This window comes from Ranitomeya variabilis, chromosome 3 (genome assembly GCF_051348905.1).
Source record: "Ranitomeya variabilis isolate aRanVar5 chromosome 3, aRanVar5.hap1, whole genome shotgun sequence".
Classification (NCBI taxonomy): domain Eukaryota; kingdom Metazoa; phylum Chordata; class Amphibia; order Anura; family Dendrobatidae; genus Ranitomeya; species Ranitomeya variabilis.
Genome location: NC_135234.1, coordinates 9,705,925 through 9,719,738, shown reverse-complemented (window position 1 = coordinate 9,719,738; position 13,814 = coordinate 9,705,925). Strand labels below are relative to the sequence as shown.

The window sequence follows — 13,814 nt, the reverse complement described above, 5'->3', positions numbered from 1 at the left end:
ACTACACCGCCGGGACCAGACACCCCCGAGCACTACACCCCCCGGGACCAGACACCCCCGAGCACTACACCCCCTGGGACCAGACACCCCCGAGCACTACACCCCCGGGACCAGACACCCCCGAGCACTACACCCCCCGGGACCAGACACCCCCGAGCACTACACCCCCGGGACCAGACACCTCCGAGCACTACACCCCCCGGGACCAGACACCCCCGAGCACTACACCCCCCGGGACCAGACACCCCCGAGCACTACACCCCCGGGACCAGACACCCCCGAGCACTACACCCCCGGGACCAGACACCCCCGAGCACTACACCCCCCGGGACCAGACACCCCCGAGCACTACACCCCCGGGACCAGACACCCCCGAGCACTACACCGCCGGGACCATACACCCCCGAGCACTACACCCCCGGGACCAGACACCCCCGAGCACTACACCCCCGGGACCAGACACCCCCGAGCACTACACCCCCGGGACCAGACACCCCCGAGCACTACACCCCCGGGACCAGACACCCCCGAGCACTACACCGCCGGGACCAGACACCCCCGAGCACTACACCCCCGGGACCAGACACCCCCGAGCACTACACCGCCGGGACCAGACACCCCCGAGCACTACGCCCCCGGGACCAGACACCCCCGAGCACTACACCCCCGGGACCAGACACCCCCGAGCACTACACCGCCGGGACCAGACACCCCCGCAGTCCCCGCTCTGCTACTATTTTTACAGCCACTTGTAGCGGCGCCTCCACATCACGTGACTCAATGCCGTCTCGTTCTGATTGGTCACAACGTCACATGACTTATGGGCGGGACCTATCTCCTGCTGCCGTCAGTAAGATGGCGCTCTCCATGGTGCGGCGTGCAGTGCGGAGTCGGCGGAGAAACGGGATCCGGACATTGTGCGCAGACCGACAGGGGCGACCTCAGGTGACACCGGAACTGATGCACTGGTCACATGATTAATCCACTGCGGAGCGCCCTCTAGTGTCAGGTTCTATCATCACTGATGTGTGGAGCGCCCTCTAGTGTCAGGTTATATCATCACTGATGTGTGGAGCGCCCTCTAGTGTCAGGTTCTATCATCACTGATGTGCGGACCGCCCTCTAGTGTCAGGTTCTATCATCACTGATGTGTGGAGCGCCCTCTAGTGTCAGGTTCTATCATCACTGATGTGTGGAGCGCCCTCTAGTGTCAGGTTCTATCATCACTGATGTGTGGAGCGCCCTCTAGTGTCAGGTTCTATCATCACTGATGTGTGGAGCGCCCTCTAGTGTCAGGTTCTATCATCACTGATGTGTGGAGCGCCCTCTAGTGTCAGGTTCTATCATCACTGATGTGCGGAGCGCCCTCTAGTGTCAGGTTCTATCATCACTGATGTGTGGAGCGCCCTCTAGTGTCAGGTTCTATCATCACTGATGTGTGGAGCGCCCTCTAGTGTCAGGTTATATCATCACTGATGTGTGGAGCGCCCTCTAGTGTCAGGTTCTATCATCACTGATGTGCGGAGCGCCCTCTAGTGTCAGGTTATGTCATCACTGATGTGTGGAGCGCCCTCTAGTGTCAGGTTCTATCATCACTGATGTGTGGAGCGCCCTCTAGTGTCAGGTTCTATCATCACTGATGTGTGGAGCGCCCTCTAGTGTCAGGTTCTATCATCACTGATGTGCGGACCGCCCTCTAGTGTCAGGTTCTATCATCACTGATGTGTGGAGCGCCCTCTAGTGTCAGGTTCTATCATCACTGATGTGTGGAGCGCCCTCTAGTGTCAGGTTCTATCATCACTGATGTGTGGAGCGCCCTCTAGTGTCAGGTTCTATCATCACTGATGTGTGGAGCGCCCTCTAGTGTCAGGTTCTATCATCACTGATGTGTGGAGCGCCCTCTAGTGTCAGGTTCTATCATCACTGATGTGCGGAGCGCCCTCTAGTGTCAGGTTCTATCATCACTGATGTGTGGAGCGCCCTCTAGTGTCAGGTTAACTCATCACTGATGTGCGGAGCGCCCTCTAGTGTCAGGTTCTATCATCACTGATGTGTGGAGCGCCCTCTAGTGTCAGGTTCTATCATCACTGATGTGTGGAGCGCCCTCTAGTGTCAGGTTCTATCATCACTGATGTGTGGAGCGCCCTCTAGTGTCAGGTTCTATCATCACTGATGTGCGGAGCGCCCTCTAGTGTCAGGTTCTATCATCACTGATGTGTGGAGCGCCCTCTAGTGTCAGGTTCTATCATCACTGATGTGTGGAGCGCCCTCTAGTGTCAGGTTATATCATCACTGATGTGTGGAGCGCCCTCTAGTGTCAGGTTCTATCATCACTGATGTGCGGAGCGCCCTCTAGTGTCAGGTTCTATCATCACTGATGTGTGGAGCGCCCTCTAGTGTCAGGTTCTATCATCACTGATGTGTGGAGCGCCCTCTAGTGTCAGGTTCTATCATCACTGATGTGTGGAGCGCCCTCTAGTGTCAGGTTCTATCATCACTGATGTGCGGACCGCCCTCTAGTGTCAGGTTCTATCATCACTGATGTGTGGAGCGCCCTCTAGTGTCAGGTTCTATCATCACTGATGTGTGGAGCGCCCTCTAGTGTCAGGTTATACCATCACTGATGTGTGGAGCGCCCTCTAGTGTCAGGTTATGTCATCACTGATGTGTGGAGCGCCCTGTAGTGTCAGGTTCTATCATCACTGATGTGTGGAGCGCCCTGTAGTGTCAGGTTATGTCATCACTGATGTGCGGACCGCCCTCTAGTGTCAGGTTCTATCATCACTGATGTGTGGAGCGCCCTCTAGTGTCAGGTTCTGTCATCACTGATGTGCGGAGCGCCCTCTAGTGTCAGGTTCTATCATCACTGATGTGTGGAGCGCCCTCTAGTGTCAGGTTCTATCATCACTGATGTGTGGAGCGCCCTCTAGTGTCAGGTTCTATCATCACTGATGTGTGGAGCGCCCTCTAGTGTCAGGTTATGTCATCACTGATGTGCGGAGCGCCCTCTAGTGTCAGGTTCTATCATCACTGATGTGCGGAGCGCCCTCTAGTGTCAGGTTATATCATCACTGATGTGTGGAGCTCCCTCTAGTGTCAGGTTATATCATCACTGATGTGTGGAGCTCCCTCTAGTGTCAGGTTCTATCATCACTGATGTGCGGAGCGCCCTCTAGTGTCAGGTTCTATCATCACTGATGTGTGGAGCGCCCTCTAGTGTCAGGTTATATCATCACTGATGTGTGGAGCTCCCTCTAGTGTCAGGTTCTATCATCACTGATGTGTGGAGCGCCCTCTAGTGTCAGGTTCTATCATCACTGATGTGTGGAGCGCCCTCTAGTGTCAGGTTATATCATCACTGATGTGTGGAGCGCCCTCTAGTGTCAGGTTCTATGATCACTGATGTGTGGAGCGCCCTCTAGTGTCAGGTTCTATCATCACTAATGTGCGGAGCGCCCTCTAGTGTCAGGTTCTATCATCACTGATGTGTGGAGCGCCCTCTAGTGTCAGGTTCTATCATCACTGATGTGCGGAGCGCCCTCTAGTGTCAGGTTATATCATCACTGATGTGTGGAGCGCCCTCTAGTGTCAGGTTCTATCATCACTGATGTGCGGAGCGCCCTCTAGTGTCAGGTTCTATCATCACTGATGTGTGGAGCGCCCTCTAGTGTCAGGTTATATCATCACTGATGTGCGGAGCGCCCTCTAGTGTCAGGTTATATCATCACTGATGTGTGGAGCGCCCTCTAGTGTCAGGTTCTATCATCACTGATGTGTGGAGCGCCCTCTAGTGTCAGGTTATATCACTGATGTGTGGAGCGCCCTCTAGTGTCAGGTTATATCATCACTGATGTGTGGAGCGCCCTCTAGTGTCAGGTTCTATCATCACTGATGTGCGGAGCGCCCTCTAGTGTCAGGTTCTATCATCACTGATGTGTGGAGCGCCCTCTAGTGTCAGGTTCTATCATCACTGATGTGCGGAGCGCCCTCTAGTGTCAGGTTATATCATCACTGATGTGCGGAGCGCCCTCTAGTGTCAGGTTCTATCATCACTGATGTGCGGAGCGCCCTCTAGTGTCAGGTTCTATCATCACTGATGTGTGGAGCGCCCTCTAGTGTCAGGTTCTATCATCACTGATGTGTGGAGCGCCCTGTAGTGTCAGGTTCTATCATCACTGATGTATGGAGCGCCCTCTAGTGTCAGGTTATATCACTGATGTGTGGAGCGCCCTCTAGTGTCAGGTTCTATCATCACTGATGTGTGGAGCGCCCTCTAGTGTCAGGTTATGTCATCACTGATGTGCGGAGCGCCCTCTAGTGTCAGGTTCTATCATCACTGATGTGTGGAGCGCCCTCTAGTGTCAGGTTCTATCATCACTGATGTGTGGAGCGCCCTCTAGTGTCAGGTTCTATCATCACTGATGTGTGGAGCGCCCTCTAGTGTCAGGTTCTATCATCACTGATGTGTGGAGCTCCCTCTAGTGTCAGGTTCTATCATCACTGATGTGCGGACCGCCCTCTAGTGTCAGGTTCTATCATCACTGATGTGTGGAGCGCCCTCTAGTGTCAGGTTCTATCATCACTGATGTGTGGAGCGCCCTCTAGTGTCAGGTTATGTCATCACTGATGTGTGGAGCGCCCTCTAGTGTCAGGTTCTATCATCACTGATGTGTGGAGCGCCCTCTAGTGTCAGGTTCTATCATCACTGATGTGTGGAGCGCCCTCTAGTGTCAGGTTCTATCATCACTGATGTGTGGAGCGCCCTCTAGTGTCAGGTTATATCACTGATGTGTGGAGCGCCCTCTAGTGTCAGGTTCTATCATCACTGATGTGTGGAGCGCCCTCTAGTGTCAGGTTCTATCATCACTGATGTGTGGAGCGCCCTCTAGTGTCAGGTTCTATCATCACTGATGTGTGGAGCGCCCTCTAGTGTCAGGTTCTATCATCACTGATGTGCGGAGCGCCCTCTAGTGTCAGGTTCTATCATCACTGATGTGTGGAGCGCCCTCTAGTGTCAGGTTCTATCATCACTGATGTGTGGAGCGCCCTCTAGTGTCAGGTTCTATCATCACTGATGTGCGGAGCGCCCTCTAGTGTCAGGTTCTGTCATCACTGATGTGCGGAGCGCCCTCTAGTGTCAGGTTATATCATCACTGATGTGTGGAGCGCCCTCTAGTGTCAGGTTATATCATCACTGATGTGTGGAGCGCCCTCTAGTGTCAGGTTCTATCATCACTGATGTGCGGAGCGCCCTCTAGTGTCAGGTTCTATCATCACTGATGTGTGGAGCGCCCTCTAGTGTCAGGTTCTATCATCACTGATGTGCGGACCGCCCTCTAGTGTCAGGTTCTATCATCACTGATGTGTGGAGCGCCCTCTAGTGTCAGGTTCTATCATCACTGATGTGTGGAGCGCCCTCTAGTGTCAGGTTCTATCATCACTGATGTGCGGACCGCCCTCTAGTGTCAGGTTCTATCATCACTGATGTGTGGAGCGCCCTCTAGTGTCAGGTTATATCATCACTGATGTGTGGAGCGCCCTCTAGTGTCAGGTTATATCATCACTGATGTGTGGAGCGCCCTCTAGTGTCAGGTTCTGTCATCACTGATGTGTGGAGCGCCCTCTAGTGTCAGGTTCTATCATCACTGATGTGCGGAGCGCCCTCTAGTGTCAGGTTCTATCATCACTGATGTGTGGAGCGCCCTCTAGTGTCAGGTTCTATCATCACTGATGTGTGGAGCGCCCTCTAGTGTCAGGTTCTATCATCACTGATGTGCGGAGCGCCCTCTAGTGTCAGGTTCTATCATCACTGATGTGTGGAGCGCCCTCTAGTGTCAGGTTCTATCATCACTGATGTGTGGAGCGCCCTCTAGTGTCAGGTTCTATCATCACTGATGTGCGGAGCGCCCTCTAGTGTCAGGTTCTATCATCACTGATGTGCGGAGCGCCCTCTAGTGTCAGGTTCTATCATCACTGATGTGTGGAGCGCCCTCTAGTGTCAGGTTCTATCATCACTGATGTGCGGAGCGCCCTCTAGTGTCAGGTTCTATCATCACTGATGTGTGGAGCGCCCTCTAGTGTCAGGTTCTATCATCACTGATGTGTGGAGCGCCCTCTAGTGTCAGGTTATATCATCACTGATGTGTGGAGCGCCCTCTAGTGTCAGGTTCTATCATCACTGATGTGTGGAGCGCCCTCTAGTGTCAGGTTCTATCATCACTGATGTGCGGAGCGCCCTCTAGTGTCAGGTTCTATCATCACTGATGTGTGGAGCGCCCTCTAGTGTCAGGTTCTATCATCACTGATGTGTGGAGCGCCCTCTAGTGTCAGGTTATATCATCACTGATGTGTGGAGCGCCCTCTAGTGTCAGGTTCTATCATCACTGATGTGTGGAGCTCCCTCTAGTGTCAGGTTCTATCATCACTGATGTGCGGAGCGCCCTCTAGTGTCAGGTTCTATCATCACTGATGTGTGGAGCGCCCTCTAGTGTCAGGTTCTATCATCACTGATGTGTGGAGCGCCCTCTAGTGTCAGGTTATGTCATCACTGATGTGTGGAGCGCCCTCTAGTGTCAGGTTATGTCATCACTGATGTGTGGAGCGCCCTCTAGTGTCAGGTTCTGTCATCACTGATGTGCGGAGCGCCCTCTAGTGTCAGGTTCTATCATCACTGATGTGTGGAGCGCCCTCTAGTGTCAGGTTCTATCATCATCACTGATGTGCGGAGCGCCCTCTAGTGTCAGGTTCTATCATCACTGATGTGCGGAGCGCCCTCTAGTGTCAGGTTCTATCATCACTGATGTGTGGAGCGCCCTCTAGTGTCAGGTTCTATCATCATCACTGATGTGCGGAGCGCCCTCTAGTGTCAGGTTCTATCATCACTGATGTGTGGAGCGCCCTCTAGTGTCAGGTTCTATCATCACTGATGTGTGGAGCGCCCTCTAGTGTCAGGTTATGTCATCACTGATGTGTGGAGCGCCCTCTAGTGTCAGGTTATATCATCACTGATGTGCGGAGCGCCCTCTAGTGTCAGGTTCTATCATCACTGATGTGTGGAGCGCCCTCTAGTGTCAGGTTCTATCATCACTGATGTGTGGAGCGCCCTCTAGTGTCAGGTTCTATAATCACTGATGTGGGGAGCGCCCTCTAGTGTCAGGTTATGTCATCACTGATGTGTGGAGCGCCCTCTAGTGTCAGGTTCTATCATCACTGATGTGCGGAGCGCCCTCTAGTGTCAGGTTCTATCATCACTGATGTGTGGAGCGCCCTCTAGTGTCAGGTTCTATCATCACTGATGTGTGGAGCGCCCTCTAGTGTCAGGTTCTATCATCACTGATGTGTGGAGCGCCCTCTAGTGTCAGGTTCTATCATCACTGATGTGTGGAGCGCCCTCTAGTGTCAGGTTCTATCATCACTGATGTGTGGAGCGCCCTCTAGTGTCAGGTTCTATCATCACTGATGTGTGGAGCGCCCTCTAGTGTCAGGTTCTATCATCACTGATGTGTGGAGCGCCCTCTAGTGTCAGGTTCTATCATCACTGATGTGTGGAGCGCCCTCTAGTGTCAGGTTATGTCATCACTGATGTATGGAGCGCCCTCTAGTGTCAGGTTCTATCATCACTGATGTGCGGAGCGCCCTCTAGTGTCAGGTTATATCATCACTGATGTGCGGAGCGCCCTCTAGTGTCAGGTTATATCATCACTGATGTGTGGAGCTCCCTCTAGTGTCAGGTTATATCATCACTGATGTGTGGAGCGCCCTCTAGTGTCAGGTTCTGTCATCACTGATGTGTGGAGCGCCCTCTAGTGTCAGGTTCTATCATCACTGATGTGTGGAGCGCCCTCTAGTGTCAGGTTCTATCATCACTGATGTGCGGAGCGCCCTCTAGTGTCAGGTTCTATCATCACTGATGTGCGGAGCGCCCTCTAGTGTCAGGTTCTATCATCACTGATGTGTGGAGCGCCCTCTAGTGTCAGGTTCTATCATCACTGATGTGTGGAGCGCCCTCTAGTGTCAGGTTCTATCATCACTGATGTGTGGAGCGCCCTCTAGTGTCAGGTTCTATCATCACTGATGTGTGGAGCGCCCTCTAGTGTCAGGTTATGTCATCACTGATGTGTGGAGCGCCCTCTAGTGTCAGGTTATATCATCACTGATGTGTGGAGCGCCCTCTAGTGTCAGGTTATATCATCACTGATGTGCGGAGCGCCCTCTAGTGTCAGGTTATATCATCACTGATGTGTGGAGCGCCCTGTAGTGTCAGGTTCTATCATCACTGATGTGTGGAGCGCCCTCTAGTGTCAGGTTCTATCATCACTGATGTGCGGAGCGCCCTCTAGTGTCAGGTTATATCATCACTGATGTGTGGAGCGCCCTCTAGTGTCAGGTTCTATCATCACTGATGTGTGGAGCGCCCTCTAGTGTCAGGTTCTATCATCACTGATGTGTGGAGCGCCCTCTAGTGTCAGGTTCTATCATCACTGATGTGTGGAGCGCCCTCTAGTGTCAGGTTCTATCATCACTAATGTGCGGAGCGCCCTCTAGTGTCAGGTTCTATCATCACTGATGTGCGGAGCGCCCTCTAGTGTCAGGTTCTATCATCACTGATGTGTGGAGCGCCCTCTAGTGTCAGGTTCTATCATCACTGATGTGTGGAGCGCCCTCTAGTGTCAGGTTCTATCATCACTAATGTGCGGAGCGCCCTCTAGTGTCAGGTTCTATCATCACTGATGTGCGGAGCGCCCTCTAGTGTCAGGTTCTATCATCACTGATGTGCGGAGCGCCCTCTAGTGTCAGGTTATGTCATCACTGATGTGTGGAGCGCCCTCTAGTGTCAGGTTCTATCATCACTGATGTGTGGAGCGCCCTCTAGTGTCAGGTTCTATCATCACTGATGTGTGGAGCGCCCTCTAGTGTCAGGTTCTATCATCACTGATGTGCGGAGCGCCCTCTAGTGTCAGGTTCTATCATCACTGATGTGTGGAGCGCCCTCTAGTGTCAGGTTATATCATCACTGATGTGTGGAGCTCCCTCTAGTGTCAGGTTATATCATCACTGATGTGTGGAGCGCCCTCTAGTGTCAGGTTCTATCATCACTGATGTGTGGAGCGCCCTCTAGTGTCAGGTTCTATCATCACTGATGTGTGGAGCGCCCTCTAGTGTCAGGTTCTATCATCACTAATGTGCGGAGCGCCCTCTAGTGTCAGGTTCTATCATCACTGATGTGCGGAGCGCCCTCTAGTGTCAGGTTATATCATCACTGATGTGTGGAGCGCCCTCTAGTGTCAGGTTCTATCATCACTGATGTGTGGAGCGCCCTCTAGTGTCAGGTTCTATCATCACTGATGTGTGGAGCGCCCTCTAGTGTCAGGTTCTATCATCACTGATGTGCGGAGCGCCCTCTAGTGTCAGGTTCTATCATCACTGATGTGCGGAGCGCCCTCTAGTGTCAGGTTCTATCATCACTGTTGTGTGGAGCGCCCTCTAGTGTCAGGTTATACCATCACTGTTGTGTGGAGCGCCCTCTAGTGTCAGGTTCTATCATCACTGATGTGTGGAGCGCCCTCTAGTGTCAGGTTCTATCATCACTGATGTGTGGAGCGCCCTCTAGTGTCAGGTTCTATCATCACTGATGTGCGGACCGCCCTCTAGTGTCAGGTTCTATCATCACTGATGTGTGGAGCGCCCTCTAGTGTCAGGTTCTATCATCACTGATGTGTGGAGCGCCCTCTAGTGTCAGGTTCTATCATCACTGATGTGTGGAGCGCCCTCTAGTGTCAGGTTCTATCATCACTGATGTGTGGAGCGCCCTCTAGTGTCAGGTTCTATCATCACTGATGTGTGGAGCGCCCTCTAGTGTCAGGTTCTATCATCACTGATGTGCGGAGCGCCCTCTAGTGTCAGGTTCTATCATCACTGATGTGTGGAGCGCCCTCTAGTGTCAGGTTAACTCATCACTGATGTGCGGAGCGCCCTCTAGTGTCAGGTTCTATCATCACTGATGTGTGGAGCGCCCTCTAGTGTCAGGTTCTATCATCACTGATGTGTGGAGCGCCCTCTAGTGTCAGGTTCTATCATCACTGATGTGTGGAGCGCCCTCTAGTGTCAGGTTCTATCATCACTGATGTGCGGAGCGCCCTCTAGTGTCAGGTTCTATCATCACTGATGTGTGGAGCGCCCTCTAGTGTCAGGTTCTATCATCACTGATGTGTGGAGCGCCCTCTAGTGTCAGGTTATATCATCACTGATGTGTGGAGCGCCCTCTAGTGTCAGGTTCTATCATCACTGATGTGCGGAGCGCCCTCTAGTGTCAGGTTCTATCATCACTGATGTGCGGAGCGCCCTCTAGTGTCAGGTTCTATCATCACTGATGTGTGGAGCGCCCTCTAGTGTCAGGTTCTATCATCACTGATGTGTGGACCGCCCTCTAGTGTCAGGTTCTATCATCACTGATGTGTGGAGCGCCCTCTAGTGTCAGGTTCTATCATCACTGATGTGTGGAGCGCCCTCTAGTGTCAGGTTCTATCATCACTGATGTGCGGACCGCCCTCTAGTGTCAGGTTCTATCATCACTGATGTGTGGAGCGCCCTCTAGTGTCAGGTTCTATCATCACTGATGTGTGGAGCGCCCTCTAGTGTCAGGTTATACCATCACTGATGTGTGGAGCGCCCTCTAGTGTCAGGTTATGTCATCACTGATGTGTGGAGCGCCCTCTAGTGTCAGGTTCTATCATCACTGATGTGTGGAGCGCCCTCTAGTGTCAGGTTCTATCATCACTGATGTGTGGAGCGCCCTGTAGTGTCAGGTTATGTCATCACTGATGTGCGGACCGCCCTCTAGTGTCAGGTTCTATCATCACTGATGTGTGGAGCGCCCTCTAGTGTCAGGTTCTATCATCACTGATGTGTGGAGCGCCCTCTAGTGTCAGGTTCTATCATCACTGATGTGTGGAGCGCCCTCTAGTGTCAGGTTATGTCATCACTGATGTATGGAGCGCCCTCTAGTGTCAGGTTCTATCATCACTGTTGTGTGGAGCGCCCTCTAGTGTCAGGTTATACCATCACTGTTGTGTGGAGCGCCCTCTAGTGTCAGGTTCTATCATCACTGATGTGTGGAGCGCCCTCTAGTGTCAGGTTCTATCATCACTGATGTGTGGAGCGCCCTCTAGTGTCAGGTTCTATCATCACTGATGTGTGGAGCGCCCTCTAGTGTCAGGTTCTATCATCACTGATGTGTGCAGCGCCCTCTAGTGTCAGGTTATATCATCACTGATGTGCGGAGCGCCCTCTAGTGTCAGGTTCTATCATCACTGATGTGTGGAGCGCCCTCTAGTGTCAGGTTATGTCATCACTGATGTGCGGAGCGCCCTCTAGTGTCAGGTTCTATCATCACTGATGTGCGGAGCGCCCTCTAGTGTCAGGTTCTATCATCACTGATGTGTGGAGCGCCCTCTAGTGTCAGCCTGCATGATTGCTGGCTGCACAGATGTAGGAGAGCTGAGTACAATCTGTGCTGTTACATAGGACTGCAGGTGACGTCTCCATTATCTGTGCTGTTACATAGGACTGCCGGTCAGTGTATGTGGCTGTATATACACGGTGGTCTCACTCTCCTTCCTGTATTACAGGGTCCCTCTCCGCGTGTCTTCTCTGGGATTCAGCCCACCGGGACCCCCCATCTTGGTAACTACCTGGGGGCGCTGCAGGTCTGGGTCCGCCTTCAGGATGAGTTCAGCTCGGTGCTGTACAGCATTGTGGACCTGCACTCCATCACTGTACCCCAAAACCCGGACACCCTGCGGGGGAGCGTGCTGGACATGGCCGCCTGCCTGCTGGCCTGTGGGGTGAACCCTGACAAGAGCCGCCTCTTCCAGCAGTCTCGGGTCAGTACAGATACATGTAGCCCCCTGGTACCGCGCTCAGGGGGCTCTCATCATGTCCCCTCTCCTGCAGGTCCCAGAGCACGCGCAGCTCGGCTGGATATTCGGCTGTCTGACATCAATGCCGCGGCTCCGTCATCTGCCACAGTGGAAGGTGAGAGCCCGGGAGCTACTCAGTAATGTACTGCAAGAGCAGCATTTATAGTTCTGCCACACTCCAGTCACACCGAAATCTGCACCCACTATTCTGCTGTTACATCATATCTAATGCTCCAGTCACTTCCAGAGCTGCACTCACTATTCTGCTGTTACTTCATGTATTATCATCCAGAGCTTCAGTCATTATTCTGCTGATGGAATCAGAATCCTAGAATGTTAGAGTTGGAAGGGACCTCCTGGGTCATCTGGTCCAACCCCCCGCTCAATGCAGGACTCACTAAATCATCCCAGACAGATGTCTGTCCAGCCCAGGGGCGTAGATAGAGCTTTTGCCGCCCGGGGCTGTTCCCGAGTTTGGCGCCCCCCCCCAGAATGTATGCGATTTGCACACTTAGGCTACTTTCACACTAGCGTTAACTGCAATACGTCGCAAATGCGTCGTTTTGCCGAAAATACGCATCCAGCAAAAGTTCTTGCTGGATACGTTTTTTCGTCATAGACTTACATTAGCAACGCATTTGCGACGCATTGCCAAACGTTGCGTCCGTTTTGCGACGCTTGGGCGTGTGGTAGTGGACCGTCGGGAGAAAAAAACATTACATGTAACGTTTTTTGCTCCCGACGGTCCGCTTTTTCCAACCGCGCATGCGCGGCCGGAACTCCGCCCCCACCTCCCCGCACTTCCCCGCACCTCACAATGGGGCAGCGGATGCGTGGGAAAAATACATCCGCTGCCCCCGTTGTGCGGCGGAGACCACGCTAGCGTTGGGAACGTCGGCCCGACGCACAGCGACGGGTTGTTCCCGACGCTAGTGTGAAAGTAGCCTTAGTCATGTACCGACGAGCTCCTCCCTTAAGCTCCCAATGTTCAGTAAAAACTGAGAGAAGCAGAAGAGAAGCTCGTTGTCACAGGACCACAAGTATGAAAGTCGCATGTGAGTGACGTGTCCATGTGACGACGACTGGAACCTGCAGAGCTGAATCCTGACATCGCAGCTTCTGAATTCTCACAACTAATGCACTGCACACTTTTAGGATTCTCCCTGGCCGGTGGAGTCATGTCAGCACAAGTATGTGATTTGTATCCTTCTGACCACATTCTGACTAGACGTGCCCGGCCTCACTCAGTTCATTATCATTGACGGAGGCCACATATGTCTAGTCAGCACGTGACCGCATGTATGTAAATCACCAACACAGGAGAGTCCTGACAGCGTGCAGGGTGCACTGTGAGAAGTCAGAAGTCTGCAGTCACAAAGAATGACTGCAGACTCATCACAAACCTGGACATCCCCTTTAACCCCTTAATGACAGCCAATACGTCTTTTAACTGACCTGAGATATAAGAGAATATCTTCCCCATACAGGTGACAATCCAGCAGCTGTCGGCTGTCCACTATAGCTGATCGTGGATGATACAGCAAGTTGTCAGTGTTTGCACCGTCCAAATCTGTTTAACCCCTTAGATGCTGCTGTCAATAGTGACTGCATCATTATAAATGGTCAACAGAGTGTGGCTTCTTCCTCTTTATCAAAATTGGTGCCCTCAGATCATGATTGTGTGGTCCTGATGTTTGCCATGGCAATTCACGACCAAATAGTGGCCTTAGAGTCAGACGGCTGTAGTATTCTGTTCAGAAGTTAGAGGCATTTATGTAATAAAAATACACATTTTCATTTCTGTCATGTCACTTTGCATTAATTCCTGAAAAGCACCTGAAGGGTTAACAAACTACCTGACAGCAGTTTTCAATATGTCAGGGGGTACTGTTTTTA

General features: G+C 52.6%; 1 protein-coding gene across 2 annotated transcripts in view; it reads left to right on the top strand.

The window, feature by feature from the left end:
• The first annotated feature begins 796 nt into the window (after nt 1-796).
• Nucleotides 797-13,814, top strand: part of WARS2 (tryptophanyl tRNA synthetase 2, mitochondrial) — a 38,153-nt gene continuing 25,135 nt past the window's right edge. The window contains exons 1-3 of one of the 2 annotated variants that reach the window (XM_077293610.1): nt 797-945; nt 11,628-11,682; nt 11,953-12,033. In XM_077293610.1, the coding sequence (XP_077149725.1) occupies nt 821-945; nt 11,628-11,682; nt 11,953-12,033 (261 nt within the window). In that variant the 5' untranslated portion in view covers nt 797-820. Of the gene's footprint in view, nt 946-11,627; nt 11,883-11,952; nt 12,034-13,814 lie in introns of both variants that reach the window. The other variant, XM_077293609.1, reaches the window with a different exon arrangement.